Source organism: Saimiri boliviensis, chromosome X, assembly GCF_048565385.1.
Source record: "Saimiri boliviensis isolate mSaiBol1 chromosome X, mSaiBol1.pri, whole genome shotgun sequence".
NCBI classification, from domain to species: domain Eukaryota; kingdom Metazoa; phylum Chordata; class Mammalia; order Primates; family Cebidae; genus Saimiri; species Saimiri boliviensis.
The window spans coordinates 48,588,061-48,614,462 of record NC_133470.1 but is presented as its reverse complement, the minus strand read 5'-3'; the positions used below and the strand labels follow the sequence as shown (position 1 = coordinate 48,614,462).

At 48.9% G+C, this 26,402-nt stretch overlaps 2 protein-coding genes and 1 pseudogene across 19 annotated transcripts in view; all 3 read left to right on the top strand.

The window, feature by feature from the left end:
• Positions 1-2,525, top strand: part of IQSEC2 (IQ motif and Sec7 domain ArfGEF 2) — an 87,888-nt gene extending 85,363 nt beyond the window's left edge. For all 9 annotated transcript variants that reach the window (XM_074392024.1, XM_010331578.3, XM_039475614.2 and 6 more), the window contains one exon: positions 215-2,525. In XM_074392024.1, coding sequence (XP_074248125.1) covers positions 215-1,180 — 966 coding nt within the window. In that variant the 3' untranslated portion in view covers positions 1,181-2,525. The remainder of the gene's footprint in view (positions 1-214) is intronic.
• Positions 2,526-8,426: 5,901 nt separating this feature from the next.
• Positions 8,427-26,402, top strand: part of KDM5C (lysine demethylase 5C) — a 53,656-nt gene continuing 35,680 nt past the window's right edge. For 4 of the 10 annotated variants that reach the window (XR_005581179.2, XR_005581180.2, XM_074392066.1 and 1 more), the window contains exons 1-12: positions 8,429-8,932; positions 12,725-12,802; positions 14,997-15,119; positions 15,424-15,594; positions 16,114-16,248; positions 17,519-17,642; positions 17,740-17,918; positions 18,861-19,019; positions 22,270-22,389; positions 22,520-22,678; positions 23,189-23,370; positions 23,469-23,631. Coding sequence is in view for 7 of the 10 variants with exons in the window: in XM_074392066.1 (XP_074248167.1) it covers positions 8,783-8,932; positions 12,725-12,802; positions 14,997-15,119; positions 15,424-15,594; positions 16,114-16,248; positions 17,519-17,642; positions 17,740-17,918; positions 18,861-19,019; positions 22,270-22,389; positions 22,520-22,678; positions 23,189-23,370; positions 23,469-23,631 (1,743 nt within the window). In the remaining 3 variants the exon portion in view is untranslated. Of the gene's footprint in view, positions 8,933-12,724; positions 12,803-14,996; positions 15,120-15,423; positions 15,595-16,113; positions 16,249-17,518; positions 17,643-17,739; positions 17,919-18,860; positions 19,020-22,269; positions 22,390-22,519; positions 22,679-23,188; positions 23,371-23,468; positions 23,632-26,402 lie in introns of all 10 variants that reach the window. The other 6 variants (XM_010331580.3, XM_003943717.4, XM_010331582.3 and 3 more) reach the window with 4 other exon arrangements.
• Positions 23,638-25,008, top strand: LOC104650198 (large ribosomal subunit protein eL29 pseudogene; annotated as a pseudogene).

Here is a 26,402-nt window from a genome sequence, read left to right as displayed (position 1 = left end):
CTCTCCCAGCTGAGGCTCAGCTGAGATGTGGATGTGACAGTCGAGCTTTGCAAGCTGGGGAGCTCCACATACGCGTACAGGACCGTGATTTGGTTTTTGTTACAACTTGGGGTTCGCTGTCTCCCCAGCTCCAGCCCTCAGGGATAGGGGTGGAATTTAGGGCTGAGGGTTTAGGGCATCTAGCCTGGCCTGACTTCCCCCTCCCCACTTCCAGGGGTCTGTTATTAGCAGTCCACGCCCTCACCAGAGGATGCCACCTCCGCCCCCACCCCCGCCGCCAGAGGAGTACAAGAGCCAGAGGCCCGTCTCCAACTCCTCCTCCTTCCTGGGCTCTCTATTTGGAAGCAAGCGGGGCAAGGGGCCCTTCCAGATGCCACCACCGCCAACAGGCCAGGCCTCTGCCTCCTCTTCATCTGCTTCTTCCACGCACCACCACCACCACCACCACCACCACGGCCACAGCCATGGTGGCTTGGGGGTGCTGCCTGATGGGCAGTCTAAGCTCCAGGCCCTGCATGCCCAGTATTGCCAAGGACCGGGACCTGCCCCGCCACCCTACCTCCCACCCCAGCAGCCCCCTCTTCCCCCACCTCCCCAGCAGCCCCCACCCTTGCCCCAGCTGGGCTCCATTCCACCACCTCCCGCCTCAGCCCCACCTGTGGGACCACATCGCCACTTCCACGCCCATGGCCCAGTCCCAGGGCCCCAACACTATACCTTGGGCCGGCCAGGCAGGGCTCCCAGACGGGGGGCTGGAGGACACCCTCAGTTTGCTCCACATGGCCGCCACCCCCTACACCAGCCCACATCCCCACTGCCCCTGTACAGTCCTGCCCCCCAGCACCCTCCAGCCCACAAACAGGGCCCCAAGCACTTCATCTTCAGCCACCACCCACAGATGATGCCAGCAGCAGGCGCAGCTGGGGGCCCTGGATCCCGGCCACCAGGGGGCTCCTACTCCCACCCCCACCACCCCCAGTCACCATTGTCACCGCACTCACCCATCCCACCCCACCCCTCCTACCCGCCCCTCCCCCCACCCTCCCCCCACACCCCGCACTCACCCCTTCCGCCCACCTCCCCCCATGGCCCGCTGCACGCCTCTGGGCCGCCTGGCACAGCCAACCCCCCCAGTGCAAACCCCAAGGCCAAGCCAAGCCGGATCAGCACCGTGGTCTGATGAATGGAGAGAGTGAGCTGGCGAACAGGAAAGTCTGGGAAACTGCAGGAGAGGGACCTTGTACCCTCTCTGCTTCCTCGGCTTTTTAAAAAATATATATACACATAGCAACGTCCTCCTCCCCATGTCCTCCCTGCCTTGGGACCCCTCCTCTCACCCCCAGCAGTTGCCATGGGGTTTCCTTCCAGATTCGAGGACCCTTGCCACTAGAAGCCTGGACTCAGGGCGCTCCAGCGCTGGGGAGTGGTGAGGGCCTTCCAGAGATACTCATTCTCTTTCTCCTGTTTTCTTCTTCCCCACTTTTCCCTGGAGGTCTAGCTCTGTGGCCTGAGCTCCAGGCCTGTGTGAACTCACTGTCGGCTCTGGCTGGCAGAGAAGGCAGGTGTCGGGAGCTGTCAGGGTGAAGACTTCCCAGGGGCTCCTCTGGCTGTGTGGGGCTAGGAGAGCGCTCTGTAGAGTTGTGGCCAAACCTCACCTGGCTCGGCCCTCTCTCTGACCTCAGGGCCTGGCCACACACCTCCATGTGTCTTTTTGCCTGCTGGAGGACACGGACTGTCGATGCACTTGGTGGGTGGGACCCTGCTTGTGCTGGCCCCACGCGGGGCTGTGCTTCCTCTCTCGAGCCAGTCTATGCCCTTTCTCCAGTAGGCCCCAGCCCAGACCTCTTTGGCTTCAGGAACTTGCCTTGCCCTGCAACGTTCTTATCCTGATCAAAGTCCAGACAGGTTTTGGGGGGGGGGGGGCTCAGGTCTGGGATGAGAAGGGCACTGCCCTCCCTCACCCATATTGCATGCCCCCCCCATTCCCTTACACCTACCCCACCTACAACTGAAGACAATGCACTTTACAGATATTGCCCACACACACCTTGCTGGGGCAGGGCACCCAGCATCAGCCCTGGGGAGAGAGGCTCCCAGAGGGCCACCATGAGCCCAAGATGTCCTTCCTGAGGCAGAGATTGAAGCCATCAGAGCCGGGGCTGGGAGCCAGAATGCCTGAGTCCTTCTGTCCATCAGAATCTCCGCTGTCTCTCCAGCCCTTTTGCAGCCCTGTTTATTTATTATAAATATATTTTTTACAAGCCCCAGCTCATCTTCTTGCCCTGCATATCCAGCTCCTAACTCAGCTCCTGCCTCCCTCTCCCCTCTCCACCATGGGCTGCAGTACAGACAGACAGACAGACCCTGGCTGTATGAAGGGCCAGGGCCACTGGGGCTTGGGGGCGGGGGAGGGTGGCAGTGGGAGGGGCTGTGTGGAGAGGAGCTGGGGTTCAGGCATTGTCTTTTTTTCCTCCTTGTATATAAGAATGTATATTTGATGCCTCATAAAAGACCTTGTGCTCACATCCTGCCTCTGCCTCCTACTTCTGTGCCCCTTCCCCACTGTGGAGTCCATGGAGCGAGGCCTTAGCCCAGGGAGGCAATGCGCTAATGGTAGAAATTCAGGCACCTGGGTGGACGAGATGCTTTGGTTGGGGGGAGGTGGGTGTGAGGGAGGTTTTCCTATTTCATTTCATACAGTTTGTGTGACAGAGTGGGTTTTGGAGTTGATCCAGTTCACATCCCAGGTTTCCACTTTCTAGGCAAGTGATTTTGGGAGAGTCACCTCACCCTCTCTGAGTGATAAGTCATTGCCACATGGAGATATGATGACTCCAAGGGGTAATGGATGCCAAGCAGCCAGGATGGAGCTGGGCAAGTTAGTTCCCTTGTCTTCCTTTCATAGGATGGATGCTTTCTTCCACTCTTGGGGTGTCTCCTCTCACCCTGGATGTGGCTGGTCTGGCCTGGCCTTGGAGCTCCTCCCTCCTCCCCGCAATGGCTGGCTTTTAGCGCTCAAATCCTGGCTCAGTGACTTGCCTATGCTGCATTTGGCAAGTCACTTACCCCTTCAGAGCCTGGCCTTCCACCTATAAGGTGGGATAACAACTTTTCAGGACAGTTGTTAACAGATGCATGTGAAGTGCCTACCTCATGCCAGACACAGAGTAAGCCACCTACAGAAACCACTTGTCTTGACATGGGAGGTGTTCCACAAGGTGGCCCATCTAATCTCTGTGGTCTTAACTCTCATTCCTCACCCACACATTGGCCATCCAATTACTGTTCCCCCAAAATGCCTCCGTGTACCTTCCAAACTCAGTATTTTACTTGTGCCTTTCTCCCCGCCACAATACTCCCCCCAACATCCCTGATGAAGGTTTTCCCAACCCTTGCAAGATGGGCTTGAAGAACCCCTCCTTTGGCCAGGCGCGGTGGCTCAGGTGGCTCACGCCTATATCTCAGCCCTTTGGGAGGCTGAGGCGGGTGGATCACAATGTCAAGGGACCGAGATCATCTTGGTCAACATGGTGAAACCCTGTCTCTACTAAAAAATGCAAAAATCAGCTGGGCATGGTGGCGCGTGCCTGTAATCCCAGCTACTCGGGAGGCTGAGGCAGGAGAATTGCTTGAACTCAGGAGGCGGAGGTTGCGGTGAGCTGAGATCTCACCATTGCACTCCAGCCTGGGCAACAAGAGCGAAAACTCCATCTCAAAAAAAAAAAAAAGAACCCATTCTTCACAAAATGTGCCTTTCATCACATCCTCTGAGATCCTTTCCCACCAGACCTCAAGCAGTCCTCCCACCTCAGCCTCCCAAAGTGTTGGGACTACAGGCATGAACCACTACACCCAGCCTGGGCATGTCTTAGTTAGATTTCCACTATAACGGAGTGCTTTCCCTTTTACATTATTTATATTCTCATGGACTTAATGGTTGTCTGTCTTACTCAATGGGTTATATGTATATAACTCATTAACATCATTCTTTATTTTGATATTCAGAATGCCCCAGATTTGGCCAGTAGGAAGCCCTCTAAGCCCCTGTGTCCTGCGGCATGTCGCCATCTTTTTTTGAGCCCTGTTTTCTGGCACCACGAGATGCTCCAGGCCCATGTTTTACTTTCCCTGCTCCAGCCCCGGAATCAGCTGTTTTTCCCAAGGAGCCCTGCTTCTTTTTCGTAGAGAATGACATTTAAAAACCAAGATTTGGGCACTAGGTATTATTCCAGCAATATTTTAAGAGCTGGCTCTTTTATTTTGTGAAAGTTTGAATATCCATTTATGATTTTCAAGCTCCATCATTCCTTCTATATAATTTAGAATTCTACTTTGCATTTTCTCTCACTTTATTTACTTATATCAATGTGGAGTCATGGATTTTTATTTTAACCAGTGAGTTAAAATCCACTACTATCATAATTCATTTTGAATTAACATTATTTTAGATAAATCTTTTTATTGTTATGTATATTAAGCACATACTATACCTCTATATTTCTCTACTATACATCTATATTTCTCTCTCTGTCTCTGTCTAATAGACCATGAATTCACACAGATACCTTGAGGAGGCTCTTTTAAGAGTCCAGGCTAGACGTAGTAAAAGGCTCACAGGAGGAGTGGAAGATGGCGAGGGGGAGGGGGATGGATTCTAGAGCTATTTAGGGAATTAGAACCAACAGCTCAAACCTACTTCAGAACTGGAAGAGACTCTATTTTACAAATAAAAAAAGTGAGACACAAAGTTACTGTCACCCAGTTGATCCACAAAACATGAATGGGGTGAGCGTGGTTTCGAGCCCAGACAAGCCTTCCAGTCACTGCTCTGCAACAACTTCATGTCAGACCCAGGTGGATGTTGTCTCCTGGGTGAATGGGTGAGGCCAAGCCAGTCCCCAGCTCAGGATGAGCTCCCCGATGTGTCCCAATTCTTAAGTCCACAGCGCCCAGACTCCTGTTGGTCTCTAGCAAGACCCATGGCTTGGGAAAGAAATCCGTTTTCTGAATGCCTTACTGCGTGGGGAACACTATCTGAGACTATTTCTAAGCAGAATTGTATGGCAGTCAGACAGACCTGGGTTTCAGTTCTGGCCCTGCCACTTACTAGCCATGTGACTTGAGGGAGTTTACACTTCTCTGAGCTTCAGTCTCCTTACCTGTAGGATGGGGATAACAATACCTACTTCATAGCACCCGGCCCTTGATGAATGGCAGTCATCATCATCTCTAATCCTCCTAGCAACACTGTGAGGAAGGGATTATTTAGCTTCATTGTATAAAAGAGAAAATTAAGGCTCAGGGAGGTGAGGTACTTAGCAGATCTCAGTGGGTACATGTCAGCTCCAGGAAAATAGAGACTGCATCTGTCTTGGTCACCATTATAGTCTCAGTGCCCAGAAAATTGTCTGGTGCATAGTAGAAACTTAATAAATACTTGTAAACGAATAAATTCTATCTCACTGGCTTCAAAGACTATGTAATTTCTATTTGATCTTCCAGGACAGGGGGTGTGTCTGGGCTAAAGACCTCAAAGACGGCTGTAGGAAGCCTGTGCGGAGCTGATACCCAAAATCTGGCTTCCTGATTCCTGATTCCTGCTCTTTGTCCATCCCTGAACTGCCTCCAGCTGGGAAGGCTGAACTTCCTTCAGTCTAGAATCTACCGTATTCTCCCACCTTCTAGGTTCTCCTCACCCTTCTCTGGCCAGGCCTCTGCCTCCTTTTTATCTGCTTTTTCAACCCCCACCCCCACCCCCACCCCCCACCCCCCGACCACCACAGTCACAGCTTTGAAGGCCTGGGGGTGCTGACCAATGGGCAGTACAACATCCAGGTCCTGCATGCCCCGTATTTCCAATGACTGAGCCCTGCCCTGCCACCCTACCTCCCACCCCAGCAACCTCCTCTTCCCCCACCTCCTCTATTCCTGGTGAGGGCAAACGACAGGAAGAGCATTTGACCAGAGTCAGCAACTTCCTGTGTAACATTGGGCAAGTTGTTTAATCTTTCTAGAACTTGGTTCCTCATCTACAGACTGGGTAAATTCACCTACATCTTTCTGAAGACTGTTGCAAAGATTAAGGGAAATAATTGGTATGAACCAGCCGGGTAGGGAATTAGATGCTTATCCGTGTGAGAGGCTATGATATTAGCATCACTTTGCCTAGCTTTCCTGCTTCCTGTCCAGACAGCTCTTCAGTTGGATCATTCACCTGTGTTTCTGGTGGAGAGGGGTCGAGGTTTCCCCTGGCACCTAGAAAGCTAGAAAGATATCACTTAATATCTGTGTTACTTGGGACAAGTCTCCACATAAACCAAGTGGGGATAAAGATCTTGAACATTTAAGGTAATATAAGGATTCAGGTGATAAAAAATACAAAAACACTACACAATGTGTGACACAAAGGAGATTCTTTTTTTTTTTTTTTTTGAGACGGAGTTTTGCTCTCGTTACCCAGGCTGGAGTGCAATGGCACGATCTCGGCTCACCGCAACCTCCGCCTCCTGGGTTCAGGCAATTCTCCTGCCTCAGCCTCCTGAGTAGCTGGGATTACAGGCATGTGCCACCACGCCCAGCTAATTTTTTGTATTTTTAGTAGAGACGGGGTTTCACCATGTTGACCAGGATGGTCTCGATCTCTTGACCTCGTGATCCACCCGCCTCGGCCTCCCAAAGTGCTGGGATTACAGGCTTGAGCCACCGCGTCCGGCCAGGAGATTCTTAATGAGTTTTGGCATATTGGTTGTTGACTCTCAGAAATAAAAATAACAGCTACCAGATACTAAGGGCCGGCTATGTGCCAAGTACTGTATAACAATTCTGCAAGATGTGTATTATCTCTATTTCTGTTATAGAAGTTGGGACTTGTTCAAGGTTATAAACTAGAAAGTGGCAGAGCTGGTGGGACTGCAAGGCATGACTCTTTGAGCCCAGGGTGTAAGCTCTTACCTGTGTGCCCTGTTCCCTCAGCTAGGATGTCCTTAGCTCAGTCTTGAAGTAGGCAGGATGGACCTAATTGGCACAGTATCTGATTAAGAACAGTCAACTGCTTGAAGGAATGACACTCCCTACCCACCTCAAGCTTATAGTGGACGTTTAATATGTTAAACAGGAAATGTTTGCAAAAAGTATGCAGATTTTTCAGTCAATATATCCTAAGGTAATTTATTCATTTCTTTTGTTTACTCAACATTCTTTTACTGGTTAACATTCGAAGTGCTAAGGATGTATAAGGCCACGTGGTCCCTGCCCTAAGGAATTCATAGTCTGAAGGGGGAAAACAAAAACACTTAATCAGCATGTACACAAGTACTCAAATATGTGTACAGTAGGTGCTCAAACTATATGCAGTAGGTCCACAGCTGATGAATGACGTAGATAATTCTCCCATCAGTAGATTTCTGATATATGTGTACAAAGTACTGGTTTGATACTTATTCAAAGTACTGTAGTTGCAGTGAACCTATTCTGAAACGGCTCAAGGAATACGCACACGATAGGACCAAATGTACATAGAGTGGGTACCAAATGCACAGGGGCTATACACAATAAATACAATCAAAGTACACAGATGTTTGGTAAGTACACTGCAGGCTCACAAATGGGCAAACAGGTGTTTTACACGGTAGGCACTGAATACGCCATTGCTAAACATCCATAGTTAAAATATACACACACACAGGCTTATTTTGTAGGAGTATATGCCACAAATGTGTACACGGTAAAAGTGAATACAGAACAGTTGAAAGCAGTTACGAAAATGCTGACTGCCAGTGACTTTTGGGGGGTAAGAATGGAAACCCCATTTCTCTACTTCTTGGATGAAATAAAGATTTCTTCCATTTAGTTGGGACCCAGGATTCTAAAAGTCCATAATCCCCGGGGAGTAAGCAGCTGCCTTCCTTCCTTATTTCAAAGCCCGAGAGGTGTCAGTGTCTAGAGCTGGAGCCTAGTACATCTTCCCCCCAATTCCGTGGGCCAGCAGAAGGGGTACTTTGCTATCAGGCTTCCAAAGCCGCCTTCCGCGGCCCACACCGGCAAGACCAGGGAGCAAAGACAGAGAACGCTGGGGCGGGGCTCGCGTAGCGACCAGGTTGAGGTTTGCAAGGGAGTGCCGGTTTAGCTCCACCACCCACGGACACCAGCTCCTCTTCCGGTCTGTCCATAACGCGCATGCGCATCACTAGCCTTTAAACGTGCACCGCCGGTCCATCCGGAAAGAGGAACCGGCAGACTAATTACAATCTTGTTCCTCCGCCGTTGCAATGAACTATTTTCTCTCAGTCGGGGGTTGTACTTTTGAGTAACCCCTTCCAAATAGAAATCCATACCAGCCTATTTGGCTCGGTCTCCACTATATGAAGGTTTCCTAGGGCCTGGTGTGACGCAAGGCATACAAGGCTCGGAAGGACACCCCGCGGAAGGATCCGGTTTGTTGTGGTGTGGGGAGGGGGGGAGACGCTGACAAACCAAGATGGCGGCGGCGGCGATGAAGGCCGCGGCGTTTGGGATGTAACTGGTAGCGAAGGCTGCGGTAGTGGGGAGGCAACGGCGCAGTTTGGAAGAAACGGAGCAGAACGAAGAGGTGGTAGCAGTAGCATCAGCCTGAGACTCTCAGAGCACGACAGCTACACGCCCCCCTAGGCCCTCGGCGGGCGGCGGCTGCCCCGCTTAGGGCCTAGCCTCCGAGCATTGCCTCGGTTTCAAATAGCGGCGGCGCCATGAGTCCTTAAGGGCGATCCAAGCCCTTCTGATCCCTGGCCCAGCCCTCGGGCCCACCATGGATCCGGGGTCCGACGATTTTCTACCGCCCCCGGAGTGCCCGGTGTTCGAGCCTAGCTGGGCCGAGTTCCGAGACCCTCTTGGCTACATCGCCAAGATCAGGCCCATCGCAGAGAAGTCGGGCATTTGCAAGATCCGCCCACCCGCGGTAAGCCCAGGGGCTGGTTTTCGCCGGCGGCGAGGCGGGGAAGTCTGGGGCGGAGGGCAGCTCGAGGTGGGGAGAGGGGGTGGCTGGGACCGTTGTGGATGCGGTGCATATCAGAAAAAGATGTTGGGCCAGGAGGTCCTCTCGTGGTGTGAGGCCCACAGGTGACCTGGAGTCAGAGATCCACCCCCACCCCCGCTGTTCAGAATCACTCCAGGTTTAAGACAGGGATTCCTAGTGGGCCGGGGAGAGTTCCCAGAGAGGCACCCCGCACATCTCTTAGTTAACCCGGGCCTCCTACGTTGAGGCTGTAAAAATAAGGCGTTTCTCCAATCTGTTGTCATCACTTCCCTTAAGGCAGGCAGCATGGTATAGTATTAATAGAAAGATCGCAGCCCTGAAGGGAGTTTAAAACTGCACTTTGAAGCTTAGCAGCTGTGTGACCTTGGGAAAGTAGAAGTAATGTCTCTGAGCCTGTAAAATGGGTCCCAGGAATGGTTATTTAGAGGATGGGATTAAACTAGGTAGCGTCTGTGTGTAGTAGGCACTAGATAAGTGGTAATTATTGTGACTATGACGGTGTTTGATGTGGTCATTGGTTTATTCCTACGTAGGTTGACTCATATTTACTCATACCCTGCTAGGCCAATTCATCTGTGATAATATCCTGGCCTGCTGGACCAGTCAGGAAATCAGTCTCACAGGGATTGCTCTGTCTCCCTTAAGGTAGATTCAGGGAATTGTCCCCTTCTTTTCCTTGTTGAAGGCTTTTTCTGCACATCTACCCCCCAGACTTGACTTCTATGGAGATGTTTGGACCTGTTAGCTTGGTGGTGGGGTGTGAGTCCTTCTCAGAAGATTTCTGCTCTGCTCTGGTCCAGGATGTAGGAGATCCCAGAGGATAGAACACTCTTGGGCCCCCAGCATAGAATGGAGCCATGGAATTCTGTCCCCTTTGGAACATGATTCCCAGGGGTCGTCAACAAAGGCCGTAGCTTTCCTCCTAGGCCTGGCTTCAAGCTGGAAGTCCCCCAAGGGCTAGGGCAAGCTGCTGCCTTGCTGGTGTGGTGGAAAAATGATGATAACGTTGTTCACTGATCACTTGGGATTCCAAGGGCAGAAGTTGAGCTTTGCTGGAAAAGGGTGTTTTTGAGTGGGTGTCTCCTGGCTGAAATCGAATAGGAAGCTTTATTCCCACCTGAGGAGGGCACCACAGTTCTCCTTATCCAACTTAGTGCTTTCTGGTGCTCAGCCACATATCTAGGATGGTTTCAGATAGACCCTCTAGGAGGTGTTGGGTAAACTAGTATCTTCCTTGTTGGAGCCTGGCCACAGATCTCTGAGGTATCCTTGTCCATGGTGAGGGAGTGGCAGTAGGTAGAGGGGTCAGGAAGGCTAGTGGAAGGGAGAGGCAGGAGTCCTGGGCAGCCCCAGGGAGGCATTCCCTGAAGTGGTTGGGCAAGCCTATGGGAAAAAGAGGCATAGCTGACATAGGGGGTAGTTGAGGCCTGAATTCCTTTTTTTCTATCTTGGACTGACTTAGGCTGGCCTTGTGCAGGTGTTGTTACCCTGCTACTTTGGGGGAACCAGGAAGGAGAAGAGTGACATGTCACAGGTGTGCGTGGCCAGCAGGAGGCCTTCCTTTGTTATGCTTCTTTTCACTGCTCAACAGTGTGCTTCCCTCTAATCCAGGAGAGACCTGGCTCCTGGATTAGGGGGAGCCAGGGTTTGTATTGTCCTTCTCTAGGACGGCTCCTAGGCCACCTTTAGGCAGCTGGCCTTCTGGTTGAAGTTTGAAGTACTTGCTCAACTGATGCTTGGGCCCAGGGTAGGAACCTTTATATGGGTGGGTGCCTGGAAATTGGAGGTTTGCCGGAGGAAGGATGGTTTGGGGCCTAAATTGCTAGGCAGGTGACTGCTACACTTGGGAAAGATGGGTGGGAGGAGAGTGTGGTTACCCTGAGTAGACCCAGGGCAGTGTGAAAGGATCTTGCTTTCTTCATCAGGTAGCCAGCCTTTTTTATCACGACATCCCGATAATACCAACATACTGAGCATTTGGCATACAGTAGTCTGGAAATGAAGGCAGGCGGTTTGCAGGGCCCTCCCAAGTATCTGTTGCATCCATGGCTCCTGCTGTAGCATTCCAGGGCTGCCATTTCCTGTCAGGTGCTGACGTTGTTCTGTTTGTCTAGAACTTGATTCAGCAGAAAAGAAGGGTACCCGGAGTTTTGGGTTTGAGCACCTTTTTACCTGGATTATCTGTGCTGAGGGGAGTGCCCTATCCTGATGAGAGGCAAGAGGGCATGGGAAGCTTGTCTGGATTTGAGCCATACCATTTTGGACTGCATTTTTTTTTTTTTTTTTTTTTGCCCCTGCTTACTGAGCACCAGATGTTTGCCACCTGCTTTGGCTGGTAGGGGAAGGGGAGTGTGGTCTATGTATGCATGGAAGTATGAGTACTCTGGCCCATATTCTAAAAGTGTGTGTGCAGAAGAGGTCAACAGTTTTTCTTCTCTTTTACTATCCCCCCGCTTCCATATGTATTCATGTATGTGTGAACACTGATGTCTGGTATAGTGCAGAGGCCTTGGATCAGAGGTCAGAAGATGTGGGTTCTTGGCTCCGCCACTAACTCAGCATGTAATTTTGGAAATTTCCCTTATTTTCTCTGTGCCTCACTTTCCCTATCTATAAAATCAGAGCATTGGTTTAGGTTACTTTAGGTTCATTTTCCCATCCCAGCAGGAGCCACGGCCCTGGGAAGGAGAGGACTGCATAGGAGGTTGGAAAGGGGTGTTAGGGAGCGTGTTCTTCACATCTGACCTTTGGGCAAGACAGAACAAGCTCCAACTTGGCAGGGCAGGGTTTCTCCCACTTTCATGATCTTTCCCTGACTTCCCTTACCAAATTTTCCCATTCTTTGCCACCAAAGTCTGGCATCCCAGCACTTACCCCACCCCCTGGGGCTTCCTCCCCTGCCTCTTCCTGTACCAGGCAGGTGTATGAGAGGATCCACAGGAAGCTCTCCAGACTGGGTGAGTGATATACATACTTGCTCCCTGTTCCTGCAGTGTCTATCTCAGGCCCTTTAAACTGAGAGAACAAACATTAAAGGCCCAAACCTTTACATCCTGCCAGAATCGGAGCTGAGCTGCCCTGCATGTATATTGTGAGGGTGGTCAGCCTTAGACGTCTCGTCAATGATGACTCCTTTGAATAACATTTTCATTTGAAAACTAGTTTTAATTTTTCATATTGGTCTTGTGAGGAAGCCAGGGCTAGAGTTCATAGTCCCACCTTACAGATGAGAAAACAGGTTCAGAAAGCTAAAATCTCATAGCTAGTAAGTAGCAGAGCTAGAACATGAACCCATATCTTCTGACTCTACATCCTGTGTGCTTTCCAGTACTCCCAGGACTGTGTGTCCTATAGCACATCCCTAAAGGATTAGGAATTAAATGTGGGTGTGGAGAAGGTTTAAGGTCAACAAAACAGAGGTTCCATCTCTTAATTTCTTGAAATCCTGGCACTGTACTGTTGGGTGGGACTCAGGGGAAGTTTCCTAGGGCCTGTGCATGGGGCCTTGGGTGTGGACTTGAGGGGCTGCTAGACTCTTGTGAGTTCTGGGGGGATGTGAGGGTGGGTGGATGGGTAGGATGTTTGCAGGTAAAGGGTCTGGAGTGGCTAGAGGTCTGGGAAGGTGCGAATAGGATTCTGAGCTGCTTTTGGTGTCTTATGGTCTTATACAATGGGGAAATAATTCAAGTCTCTTTCCCCTCTCTACTCTCTTAGGACTGGCAGCCACCCTTTGCTGTGGAAGTGGACAACTTCAGGTTTACCCCCCGAATCCAGAGGCTGAATGAACTAGAGGTGAGAAGACGAGGAGCTGGTGGCGGGGTTGGGAGAACGGATACCTGAGCTCTAATCCCAATTCCTTATAGTTTCTCTGGCTGAGGTACTTTACCTAGCTAGGCCTTTATTCTCTCCTCTCTGAAATTGCATTACTTGAGTGTACCCAGGGCATGGAAGAAGCTTTAGAGCTCTAAATATAACCAAGAGCCAGGGGCATTTAGCATTTGTGATTTGATAGCCTGAAGGCTGGGGACATATATGTCACAAAGGTCTGTTAGTTCTGAAGCTCCCCTGTGAACTAGCCTACCCTAGCTGAGTCAACAAAAAGGAAATATGGATCTTGCTGATACGCTTTCTTCCTTGGCCAGCTGAATGTGGCTTCATATATACAATTCGTCCACAGCCCTGTGCTTTCTACTTTCCTTCCACGGGTTCTTGGTAGGGTGGGAGTTGAGATAGATGGGCAGAACAACACAAGAACTGGTCTCTGTGGAGGCTGGAATGGTTAGAGACTTGGCCAGGGGTCAAGCAGATAGGATTTTCCTTCTTCCTTTTGTTCTGTACAGGAAGTCCAGGCTCTTTTCATGGACAGGTGGGGCTCCACCCTCCCCTTGAGAATACTCTGGGGTAATGAGAGTAGGGTCCCTAAAGCCAGTTCCAGGTAAGATCCTGGAGTTTTCCATGGAAGCTCTACGTTAGGCATGTGCTGCCACTCCCTCCCCCATTATTATGTATCCACAAGTCTTAATAGATGTCCGAGGGGTGGGAGATTAGGCCCAGGCCCAGCTGAATCCTTATACCCTAGAAGCTCACTTGTGTTGTAGACCAGAGTGCTTCAGCCTTGGCACTATTAACATTTTGGGAAGCTAAGGTTGCTTGAGCCCAGGAGTTTAAGACCAGCTTGGGCAACATAGCAAGACCCCATCTCAGTAAAGAAAAATATATCTGGTCAGGTTTATAGGGGTACAGCTTGGGCAAGGTGTTGCCTAGCATGAGACAAGGGCAGGTTTTCTACAGAGGGAGTGCTGGCTAATGAGAAGGAGCAGGGATGAGGCCAATTTTAGAAAGCTAAGGGGCTGAGGTTGAGGGAGTACTTCCTGGCCCTTTGAGGGTTCTCACAACCAAGGAACGGTAGGTTGTTTCTTTCCACAAATAGACTTTAGTGTTTCTCAACTATGAAATGGAAAGAACCATCTTTGTTCCCCCTAATAGGATCACAAGGTAGTGAATGGTAATGGCTGTCTAGTTCTTCCAAGAACCAGGCCCTCTGGAGTGAGGAGGTTATAGACTTGAGGCCTACGGGAGTCCTTGGGTTACTGAGATTTCAGGGAAGCATGATACATATCTTGTTCCTAGTCTCTTTGGCCCACACTGGGTCCTGGGTTGGCCAGGTGCTAGTGCTACTATGGTATACCATCTCTTAGTTCTAGGCCATTCTGCCTGTAGTTATAGCATGCGCTTTCACCCTTTAGCCACCATGGAACAAGTTTGGTGATGCCTAAGGAGGTACGTGTGCCTTTTTGGAGCTTTCATTCTCTGAAACATGTCTAGAGCTTAGATATAATTCACTGGTCCCCTCATTAAGTCTACCCCTCTGGGGTAAGTGGACTATGCAGTTATTTTCCTTTTATAATTATTAATAAAAGAAAAAAGGAGTCCACAGTGGAACTGATTTGCTCAAGGCAATATAGCAAATCAGTAGCAGAGGGAGAGCCAAAGCTCAAGTTATTTGGCACCAAAATATCTTGATGTTTGCCATGTGACCTAACTTCTCTGAGCCTCTGTTTCCTCATCTGTACAGGAAATGATAATACGCACACAACCCTGTCAGGGAGATTGAGAAAGGACGTATCTAAAGCTTTTGGCAGTTGTGACCCTCTCTGTTGGGACCTTGGGCTTCTCTGGTTGACTAGAAGGTGACAGAAATGAGAGAGAGGTGGCTGGGTGCAGTGGCTCACGCCTGTGATCCCAGCTCTTGGGGAGGCTGAAGTGGATGGATTGCTTGAGTCTAGGAGTTTGAGACTAGCCTGGGCAATATGGTGAAACCTCATTGCTAAGCACTGCCTAGAGTCTGGGATCTGGTTCATTGGGAGAAGCCCTGGGAACTAAAAGTGTGAACTGCGTTATTCCTTTCTCCTCCCCTAAGATTGGATCCAAAGATAGTGGTCAGTGGGAAGGGGTGGCCAGCCTCTTTGAGCCATTTCTTCTTCAGGCCCAGACGAGAGTGAAACTGAACTACTTGGACCAGATTGCCAAATTCTGGGAAATCCAGGGCTCCTCCTTAAAGATTCCCAATGTAGAACGGCGGATCTTGGACCTCTACAGTCTCAGCAAAGTAAGAACAGGTTTTTGTCGAACACCCCCCACCTTGCCCCAATATCCTTCGTATTCTGGGGGCTCCCTTGGTTTGGATATTAGATCTTTAGGCTGCAATGGAAGGGGCACAGCTTAGTAGCACACGAACTGTCATCAGAACAACTTGGAATCTTTTGCTGCAATTTGAGGTTGGGAGAAGGGAGTAGCCCCCAGTGAAGTGAGGGACTGAGTTGCCCTCATTGCCCTTTTGCCCTTTCTACAGGCCTGCTCCCTCATATAAATACACATGGCATATCCATGTCTTTTCCTGCTTGTTTTTGCAGATTGTGGTGGAGGAAGGTGGTTATGAAGCTATCTGCAAGGACCGTCGGTGGGCCCGGGTAGCCCAGCGCCTCAACTACCCACCAGGCAAAAATATTGGCTCCTTGCTACGCTCCCACTATGAACGTATCGTTTATCCCTATGAAATGTACCAGTCTGGAGCCAACCTTGTGGTAAGGATGTCACAGTGGGGTAGGATGTGACTTTACCCTTCAGCACAGATTTCCACACTTGCTCTTAATGGAACTGGTTTAGTGGACTGGAGACCTGGCAGTTGGACTCTGCTCTTTCCTAGTGATGCTTATTCTCTTTCTCACTGCTCAGGGTTAGAAGTCCTGGAGTTATCTGTAGGGCTAGCTTATTTGTTACATGACAAAGTTCTAACTGATAGAGAAATCAGAGAAGGGAGAGCTTGGGCTAGAAAGGTATGGGAAGAGATGGTGTCTTGATTTAGTTGGGGAGATGGTTGGTGGAGGAAGTGACTAGAAGGAGGAATGAAACGAGCAGAGGCACTGAGAATTCCCAAAGCGTGTGCTGGTGTCAGTGCTAAAGACCACTGGAACAAGGGCTATTGGTGTGGGTCAGGTGAGTGGACCACAACTTTGGTTGCCATTAGGTGAGGGTAGAGGGAAGTTCTTGCTTTTGTGGGCTGTAGTCCCATGTCCTGACCATTACCCCTCATCTGTCCCCAGCAATGTAACACACGTCCATTTGATAATGAGGAGAAGGACAAGGAATACAAACCCCACAGCATCCCCCTACGACAGTCTGTGCAGCCTTCCAAGTTCAACAGCTATGGCCGGCGGGCCAAGAGACTGCAGCCTGATGTGAGTCCTCCCCTTCTTTCAACTTAGAGCTTTGAGGTGGAGGGAATCCTCTCCTTTTCTCTGGCTAAGACTATTCCCTGTTCCACTATCCCTTCTTTTGTTCTCTGAGTTCTTCTGACCATTAGTATGCCTCTCTCTGGCTTTACTCTTGCTTTTTTCTCCCCTCTCAGCAGAGCTGCTGAGCTGGGGCTTGCTTGATCTGTTTGTGCAACCTCTTTTGTATGTCTGCTCTTCTTGCCTGTCTTGTTCCTTTCTGGACTTACTCTGATCATAGAAGTAGAACTCTTCTTTCTCCTTATACCTGTATATTTTGTTTTGTTTTGAGACATAGGGTCTTGCTATGTTGCCCAGGCTGGAGTACAGTGGCTATTCACAGACTTGATCATAGTGCACTATAATCTTGAACTCCTAGGCTTGAGTGATCCTCTTGCCTCAGCCTCTTGAGTAGCTAGGACTAGAGGTGTGTACCACTGTCCCCAGCTCCTTATAGCTATGTCTTACTTCAGGAAGAAGTTTATGTGCTAGACATTCTTCTTGGCACTCGGAATGCAACAGAGAACAAGATGGACAGTGACTCTGTGCTCATTGAAGCATGTAGTTTAGCAGATCCTATTAGTCACTGCCGTTTGTTGGTAATGCCAAACACTGTTAGCTTTTTCATATATATTATCCCTAATCCCCCTTATAACTGTAAGGGAGGAGTTAATATTCTCATTTTACAGTTGGGAAAACTGAGATATCCCGTCTTTAATTCCTTTCCAAGAGAGGTCCGAGGAGGCAGCTCACCTACCCTCAGTCTCCAAAAAGCAACTCTGAGTTCTTTTTTTTTTTTTTTTTTTTTTTTTGAGACGGAGTTTCGCTCTTGTTACCCAGGCTGGAGTGCAATGGCACGATCTCGGCTCACCGCAACCTCCGCCTCCTGGGTTCAGGCAATTCTCCTGCCTCAGCCTCCTGAGTAGCTGGGATTACAGGCATGCGCCACCACGCCCAGCTGATTTTTTGTATTTTTAGTAGAGACGGGGTTTCACCATGTTGACCAGGATGGTCTCGATCTCTTGACCTCGTGATCCACCCGTCTTGGCCTCCCAAAGTGCTGGGATTACAGGCGTGAGCCACCGCGCCTGGCCAACTCTGAGTTCTTAGCTTAGCCTATCTGTGCCTCAGCCTCCAGCATGAGCTCGGGTGATATGTAGTCTGGGTTATTGTTCTTTTAGGATGGGACAGTCTGCCCCAGATAGCAGTCTTGATTCATTTCCTTCTGTCCTTCCAGCCGGAACCCACAGAGGAAGACATTGAAAAGAATCCAGAGCTGAAAAAGCTACAGATCTATGGGGCAGGCCCCAAGATGATGGGCCTGGGCCTCATGGCCAAGGATAAGACTCTGCGGAAGAAAGGTAAGGCCTAACTGGCCTAGGTGGCCTGACCTGGGGAGAGAAGTCAGGGCCCTAAGTGTCCTAGACCTGTGTTTACAGCCATTTTTCTCTCTCCCAGATAAGGAGGGGCCTGAGTGTCCCCCCACAGTAGTGGTAAAGGAGGAGTTAGGTGGGGATATGAAGGACTCAACTTCGCCTAAGTCCTTCCTGGAGAGCAAGGAGGAGCTGAGTCACAGCCCAGAACCCTGCACCAAGATGACTATGAGGCTGCGGAGGAACCACAGCAATGCCCAGTTTGTAAGGACCCAGCCCTGACTTAATGCTCTGCTTCTTGTTTCTTCAATAAGCATTTCCCTGCATGGCACTGGACTAGTTCACATTAACCATAAAAGCGGGCTTCGTGGCCCTGCCCTCAGGTAGCTCACTTAATTGGGGAAACGAGGCCAACTCACATGGAACAAAGAACAAGAAAGGGTGATCAAATGCTGTCAACATGAAGTGCTGGAAGGGTCCAGAGAAGGAGTATCACTCTCTATTGCTTCAGGATAAAGGCTAAGCTCCTCATTACTATGCATTAGCCTGTCCCTGCTGACCTCTAGCTTCATCCCCCAGCACTGCCCACCTCACTCCTGCTATAGCCACACTGAACTACTTGTAGGTATGTTCATTTTCCCCCATAAGATGCATTATGCTTTTTCTTCCCTGTCCTTTGCATGTGTTGTTTCTTCAGCCTAGAAGACATTCCCCCAGTGCTCTGCCCTATTGCCAAGTTTTGTTTTGCCTTCAGGTTTCAGCCAATTTCAAGTGTCACCTTTTCAATTAAGTCCTTTCTCAAGGCCATCTCTCCTTATCTCCAGCTTGAGTGCTTTCTTCTCTAGGCCCCCATAGTGCCCTTTATGGACCACTATTGGCAGTTTTTAATTTTTACGAACACAGGTCTCTAGAGTACTATGTACACTTGGAAGGATACCATGTCTTACTTGTCTTTATGCTAGGGTCCAAGCATAGGTACTGAACACAGGTTTAGTAAGTGTTCATTGAATAAACAAAAATGGGAGGCTTCAAGACTGGATGATAAAAGACTGCTCTCACAGCTCTACCTGCTTAGTTGGGGAGATGGTACATACATGCAGTTGAACTCCAGACCTAGCATGATTAGCCTGTATAGGACTGTGAATCATTCAGCCAGCAAACACAGTGGATTTCCAATGGAGAACTTTTGCTTTCCTCCCCTGACAGATTGAGTCATATGTTTGCCGGATGTGTTCCCGAGGGGATGAGGATGACAAGCTCCTGCTATGTGATGGCTGTGATGACAACTACCACATCTTCTGCCTGCTGCCTCCTCTGCCTGAGATCCCCAAGGGTGTTTGGCGGTGCCCAAAGTGTGTCATGGCGGTAAGGCCTCCCCACTCCACATTTGCCTCATAGGGTTTCCTTGCCTCCCTTCATCTGGCCTTATTGTAGGGCAGCCCCTTAGCTCAGCCATAGTCTTAGATTTCGGGTGTCTCTGGTGGGATTAGGCTGGCCAGAGTTTTGGGAGAAAGGAGCAGGAGATTCAGCCTTTGCTTCTGTCTTCTAAGAGCTCCCAGACCACCTGGAGAGGTAAGCATCACAATTGAACTGTACATGGTGACATAAACAGAGGCTAAATTGTGTATTAGAAGCTCTAAGACACAGAAGTTCAGAGGAGAGGAAAATGTAATAATCAGGGAAGATGTCAGAAATGAGATTTGAAGGATAGGATTATTAAGAAAAAAATGTTCTTTCAATTTCTGAGTTTTTATTCTTTGTTTTCTTTTTCAGAAAGTTTGGGCCGGGCATGGTGGCTCAAGCCTGTAATCCCAGCACTTTGGGAGGCCGAGGCGGGTGGATCACGAGGTCAAGAGATCGAGACCATCCTGGTCAACATGGTGAAACCCCGTCTCTACTAAAAATACAAAAAATTAGCTGGGCATGGTAGCGCATGCCTGTAATCCCAGCTACTCAGGAGGCTGAGGCAGGAGAATTGCCTGAACCCAGGAGGCGGAGGTTGCGGTGAGCCTAGATCGTGCCATTGCACTCCAGCCTGGGTAACAAGAGCGAAACTCCGTCTCAAAAAAAAAAGAAAGTTTGAGGCCAGGCATGGTGGTTCACGCCTGTAATCCTAGCAGTTTGAGGCCGAGGTGGGTGGATCGTTTGAGCCCAGAAGTTTGAGAGCAGCCTGGGCAACATGGCGAAACCCCATCTCTACCAAAAAAGATACAAAAATTAGCCAGGCATGGTGGCGCATGCCTCTTGTCCCAGCTACTTGGGAGGCAGAGGTGGGAAGATTGCTTGAGCCCAGGAGGCGGAGGTTGCATTGAGCTTATATCATGCCACTGCACTCCAGCCTGGGCAACAGAATGAGACCGTGTCTCAAAAAGAACAAAAGAAAAAGAAGGAAATTTTGGAAAATAGACAAATTACTTGTCTTCCCACCACCCAGTGACATTGTTAATAGTCTGGTATATTTTTTTTGTCATCTTTTTGCTGTTAATTATATGTAACCATCTTTAACAAATTTATGATCTTGTAATATATTTTCATTTGTTACTTTATAACCATTTCTCTATATCAGGCGTCCCCAAACTTTTTACACAGGGGGCCAGTTCACTGTCCCTCAGACTGTTGGAGGGCCACCACATACTGTGCTCCTCTCACTGACCACCAATGAAAGAGGTGCCCCTTCCTGAAGTGCGGCGGGGGGGCAGATAAATGGCCTCAGGGGGCCGCATGCAGCCCGTGGGCCGTAGTTTGGGGACGCCTGCTCTATATTATTAAATTTAAGGTATGAAATTTTTTTTAGACAGTGTATCATGGGTATAATAATTTAGTTGTTTTCCTATTGTGATATTTAGGTTGAGGCAGTGCTACAGGTTTTAACTAGATGAGGTGGGTAGCTGTTTGGGACTGGGAGGTGGAGAACTAGCAGGAGCAGAGGTATAGTGGGAGAGCAGGCCTAGTATGGGTATAGGGGCAGTAAGGAGAGCAGCTGAAGCAGCAGTAAGGGCCAAGTGGCCAGGAAGTTGGGCAGGTACATTTCGTGAATGTCCGACCTTCACCCAAATTCTTGGTGCTTATCTTCTACATTTCCCTCTGGATTTCTGAAGAGGAGACATTCATGATCTCTTGCCTTGTCTTAGGGACTCAACTGTGGTTGTGGAGACTGGGTGTGTGTGAATACACACACACACATGCGCGCGCGGAAAAACCAGGGTAGTGCATATTGGCCTTGGTAGTAGTGGAGATTCTACTTGGGGAGGAGTTCAGATACCAACAGTGTCAAGACTGTCGGCTCTACTTGACTCTCTTTTCTAAGTGGTTATAAGTCAGTGGACCAGACTGACATTTTTTTTTCTTATTTTTCTTATTTCTGGTAACAGAGTCTCGCTCTGTCGCCCAGGCCTGGAGTACAGTGGCACGAACTCGGCTCACTGCAACCTCCACCTCCCGGGGTCAAGCGGTTCTCTTGTCTCAGCCTCCCAAGTAGCTGGGATTACAGGCACACGAACAGCTAATTTTTGTATTTTTTAGTAGAGATGGAATTTCACCAAGCTGGTCTTGAACTCCTGACCTCAGGTGATCCACCCATCTTGGCCTCCCAAAGTGCTAGGATTATAGGCATGAGTCATTGCACCTGGCCAACTGACATTTATTTTTCAAACATGAACATGATGTGTGTCTGATTTTCGGGTACATATAATTCTCATCTAAAATAATGAACGTAGGTACAAAATGAGGTAGACCCACATCCTGTCTTCTGAGACAGTCTCAAGAACAGGAATAGTAGAGAGTTTGATACTGTAAAAGCCAGTGCCTTCATTTTCCTTTTCTTTTTTCTTTTTTTCTTGAGACAGAGTCTTGCTTTGTCACCCAGGCTGGAGTGCAGTGGTGCCATCTCTGCTCACTGCAACCTCGGCATCTCCCGGGTTCAAGTGATTCTCCTGCCTTAGTCTCCTGAGTAGGTGGGATTACAGGGAACTGCCACCATGCCCGGCTAGTTTTTGTATTTTTGGTAGAGAGGGGGGTTTCACCATAGTGGCCAGGCTGATCTCAAACTCCTGACCTCAAGTGATCTGCCCGCCTCGGCCTCTCAAAGTGCTGGGATCATAGGCGTGAGCCACCACGCCTGGCCCCGTTTTCCATCTTTAAAGGTACTAGAATATTCAGTGCCTTTTTCCCAGCCTTATAGTTCTAGTCTGGGCTGAAAAAAGCTTCTCTAAGCACCCTGCATAGAATCACATTTTAGCTAGAGAGGAAAAACAGTGGCAGAAGAACATAGGATAGCATGTTAAAGTCAGAGACATTTAAATAAAGTCCTAAAGGAAGAAAAGAGCATGGGATGACTCCCTGGAAGATGTGAGACTGGAATTGAGTTTTGGAGAACCAATGAAAGTGGGAAAGGACATTTCAGTAGGGAGGAACTATGAGCACAAGCATGGTGGGGAGTGAAAAAACTAAGCTGAAGTGGTAAGACCAAAAGGTACAGCTTTGAGGTAAGGCGTGCTGTGAGTGCTGCTGACCTAGGGCTCTTCTCCCTCCCTACTCCTTATATTCCAGTTCCACTTGTGAGGATTCTTCACCTCTTTGCCTCTGTTTTGGTGACATGTTCTCCTTTGGATTTCAGGAGTGTAAGCGGCCCCCAGAAGCCTTTGGGTTTGAGCAGGCTACCCGGGAATATACTCTGCAGAGCTTTGGCGAGATGGCCGACTCCTTTAAAGCTGACTACTTCAACATGCCCGTGCATGTAGGTGATGGAGGGCTGAGGTAGTATTGGGCTAAGATCATAGGTGTTGGTGCCAGATGGTCTCAGCTCACCGGGTCAATGGGTTCAGGGTGTGATGGGCCATGGTTATCTGCTACCCTTCTTCCCCCAGATGGTGCCCACAGAACTTGTGGAGAAGGAGTTCTGGAGGCTGGTAAATAGCATTGAGGAAGATGTGACTGTTGAGTATGGAGCTGACATCCATTCCAAAGAATTTGGCAGCGGTTTCCCTGTCAGTGACAGTAAACGGCACCTAACCCCTGAAGAGGAGGTGAGTGGATGATTCATGGTTACACGTCAGCTGTGTGAGCTTAGGCAAATCATTTAGTATCTGAAAAGCTCAATATCTCTGTAAGATGAGGATAATTATGCCTGCCTTATGTAGCCATGAGATTTAGATGAGATGATGGCATGTAAAGAAAACAATCTAATACCTGGCATGTACAAACATGAGATGGGTTCACCTCTGTGAGCCCATTTCCTTACCTCTAAAATGAGGATAATATCTACCTTGCAAATTTGTTATAAAAATTAAATGAGAAGGTATATGAGATAACTTGCAGGTATTTTGGTAGGTGGATATATCCGTGAACGTCCCAGAAATTGAAGTGAGTAGAATTGAAAGTGTGAGAGGTAGGGAGAAAACGTATATGTTTCTTAAGATGTTTCAAAAAAGTCTCTGACCTCAAAATTAAGGTTCCCTAGGCTAAAGAAAATGACTTAAGATCTCAGTTCCTTAGCATAACCCTCATGCCCTTTTTACAAATACCTGACCTGGCAGGAGTATGCTACCAGTGGTTGGAACCTAAATGTGATGCCGGTGTTGGAACAGTCTGTACTGTGCCACATCAATGCAGATATCTCTGGCATGAAGGTGCCCTGGCTCTACGTGGGCATGGTCTTCTCAGCCTTTTGCTGGCATATTGAGGATCACTGGAGTTACTCCATTAACTACCTCCACTGGTGAGTGGGGCCCTGGGGAGCCAGGGAATCAGTCAGTGTGGGCTCCCTGCATGACCAAGGTGTGATCTACTGTGTGTGTCCCTTTTCCACTTGTGCAGGGGTGAGCCGAAGACCTGGTATGGGGTACCCTCACTTGCAGCAGAACATTTGGAAGAGGTGATGAAGAAGCTGACACCTGAACTATTTGATAGCCAGCCTGACCTCCTGCACCAACTTGTCACCCTTATGAATCCCAACACTCTCATGTCCCATGGCGTGCCGGTGAGTACCCAGGCAACAGGGACAAGTGGCAGGAATGATTTAGTGATGGCCTTTATGATGGTAGTGGTGATGGTTGTCATCTAGATTCTGCCCCTGCCCTTTCTTCATTCCTTTTCTTAATTGGGCTACAGGATTGACTAGTAGAGACCCAAAATAATAGTGATTAGATGCACGATGGTATGCCATCTGGGCCATGTGTTTGAGGGTAACATCTAAGGGGTGGCTTATTATCACATCTGGATTCCAGCTAGTAGAAGAGGGAAATGTGGAAGGGCAGGGCTAGACACATCTTTTAAAGCCACATACCGTTTCTGTACATCTCCTGTTAGTGAAAACACAGTCATAGATGCAAGGAAAACTGGGAAATGTAATTCTTACTTTGGATTATCAAGTACCACTTATAAACTGGAGGTCATGTTGTTATGACAGAAGATAAGAATGAACATCAGGGTACAACTAGCAGTCTCTGCCATACTTTGTATACTCTTACCCTTCTCAGAGCAGTGGATAGGTCTTTTTATATAACAGGTCAAAAGTTAAACCCAGAGTCCTGGTCTTTCTTCGGTGTACTTCTGTTTTATCCTTTAAAACATTTTGCTGGGTATACAATCTGGTTTACCTGAGAGACACTGTATATTCCTGGGAATTTCTAGCATTGATCAGCATCAGCCAGTTTTTTGGTGTGGATCTTAAAACAGCCTGAACATTAATCCTTTAAGAACAGGAATTAGTTCTGGTCTTAGGCGCTTCGGGAAGCGCAGCTTAGGTGCAGACATGGCCAAGTCCAAGAACCACACCACACACAACCAGCCCCGAAAATGGCACAGAAATGGTATCAAGAAACTCCGATCACAAAGATACGAATCTCTTGGCGGAGTGGACCCCAAGTTCCTGAGGAACATGCGCTTTGCCAAGAAGCACAACAAGAAGGGCCTAAAGAAGATGCAGGCCCACAATGCCAAGGCCATGAATGCACGTGCCGAGGCCATCAAGGCCCTCGTAAAGCCCAAGGAGGTTAAACCCAAGATCCCAAAGAGGGGTGTCAGCCGAAAGCTCGATCGACTTGCCTACATTGCCCACCCCAAGCTTGGGAAGCGTGCTCGTGCTCGCATTGCCAAGGGGCTCAGGCTCTGCTGGCCAAAGGCCAAGGCCAAGGCCAAGGATCAAAACAAGGCCCAGGCTGCACCTCCAGCTTCAGTTCCAGCTCAGTCTCCCAAAGGTGCCCAGGCCCCTACAAAGGCTTCAGAGTAGATATCTCTGCCAATGTGAGGACAGAAGGACTGGTGCGACCCCCCGGGGCTGCCATCTGCATGGGGCTGGGGTCCTCCTGTGCTATTTGTACAAATAAACCTGAGGGAGGAAAAAAAAAAAAAAGAACAGGAATTAGGGCTGGGCACAGTGGCTCACGCCTGTAATCCCAACACTTTTTGGGAGGCTGAGGCAGGCCTCACCTGACCTCACCTGAAATCAGGAGTTCAAGACCAGCCTGGCCAACATGGCGAAACCCCATCTCTACTAAAAATACAAAAATTAGCTGGACATGGTGGTACATGCCTGTAATCCCATTACTCAGGAGACTGAGGCAGGACAATCACTTGAACCCAGGAGGCGGAGGTTGCAGTGAGCCGAGATGGCACCATTGCACTCCAGCGTGGGCAGCAGAGTGAGACTCCATCTCAGGAAGAAAAAGAAAAAAAGGATTGGTTATGAGGAGAGACAAAAAAAAAATAATTAAAAAAAAAAAAGGAATTAGTAGATCCTCTATCTCTGCTTTAAGTCTTACTGGGGCTGCTACTCTTCCTTACTCCCTTCCACACTCTTTTGTCTTGGCCACACTACCACTTACTCTAATACATGGGATAGTCAACACATTGAATTAATGTCTCCTTGAGATATTCCTGGATATCCGTACACTAGGGCTTTGGACTAAGTCAGTGGTTCTCACCTGTATTTCTTTTTGCCTTCACCTTGTTTTGATATATTATATGCCCCGTGAGTAACACTTTTATTATAAAATTTAGTGAAGTTTAACCAAGGACTTGTGATATCTAGGGAATTGGACCGAGAGAGGTATCCTAAAACAGTTCACATAATCTTCCTCCACTCAGGGAGTTATCCTTTTCTCTGTCTACCTCACCCCATTTCAGGATTACCGGACTCAACTATCAAGGGCTCTTTTAGTTCTGCTGCTTCACAAGCAGGCGTGGGGTCTGACTTTCCTCAGACTTCTCTCTTCTTGACCCATAGTCCAGCGTTAGTCCTTGTCTATAATGCCATGGAAAACTGTAAAAGGGGATTCTCTTGGCCAGGCGTGGTGGCTCATGCCTATAATCCCAGCACTTTGGGAGGCTGAGGCCAGCGGATCACTTAAGGTCAGGAGTTCGAAACCAGCCTGGCCAACGTAGTGAAACCCCAGTCTCTACTAAAAATACAAAAATTAGCCGGGTGTGGTGGCGCATGTCTGTAATCTCAGCTACTCGGGAGGCAGAGGCAGGAGAATCGCTCGAACCCAGGAGGCAGAGGTTGCAGTGAGCCGAGATCACACCACTGCACTCCACCCTGGGTGACATAGTGAGACTCTGTTTCAAAAAAAAATAAAAAAGGATTATCTTAAGGATTTGGGTAGCTAAGATACACACACACACACACACACACACACACACACACACACGCAGAAGGTCATGGAGCTGTTGAATCCTTACCTCTTTTTAAAAACTTTATCACAGACTCTGAAATATATGCTTTTTGCTTATACCTCCACAGCATTTCTC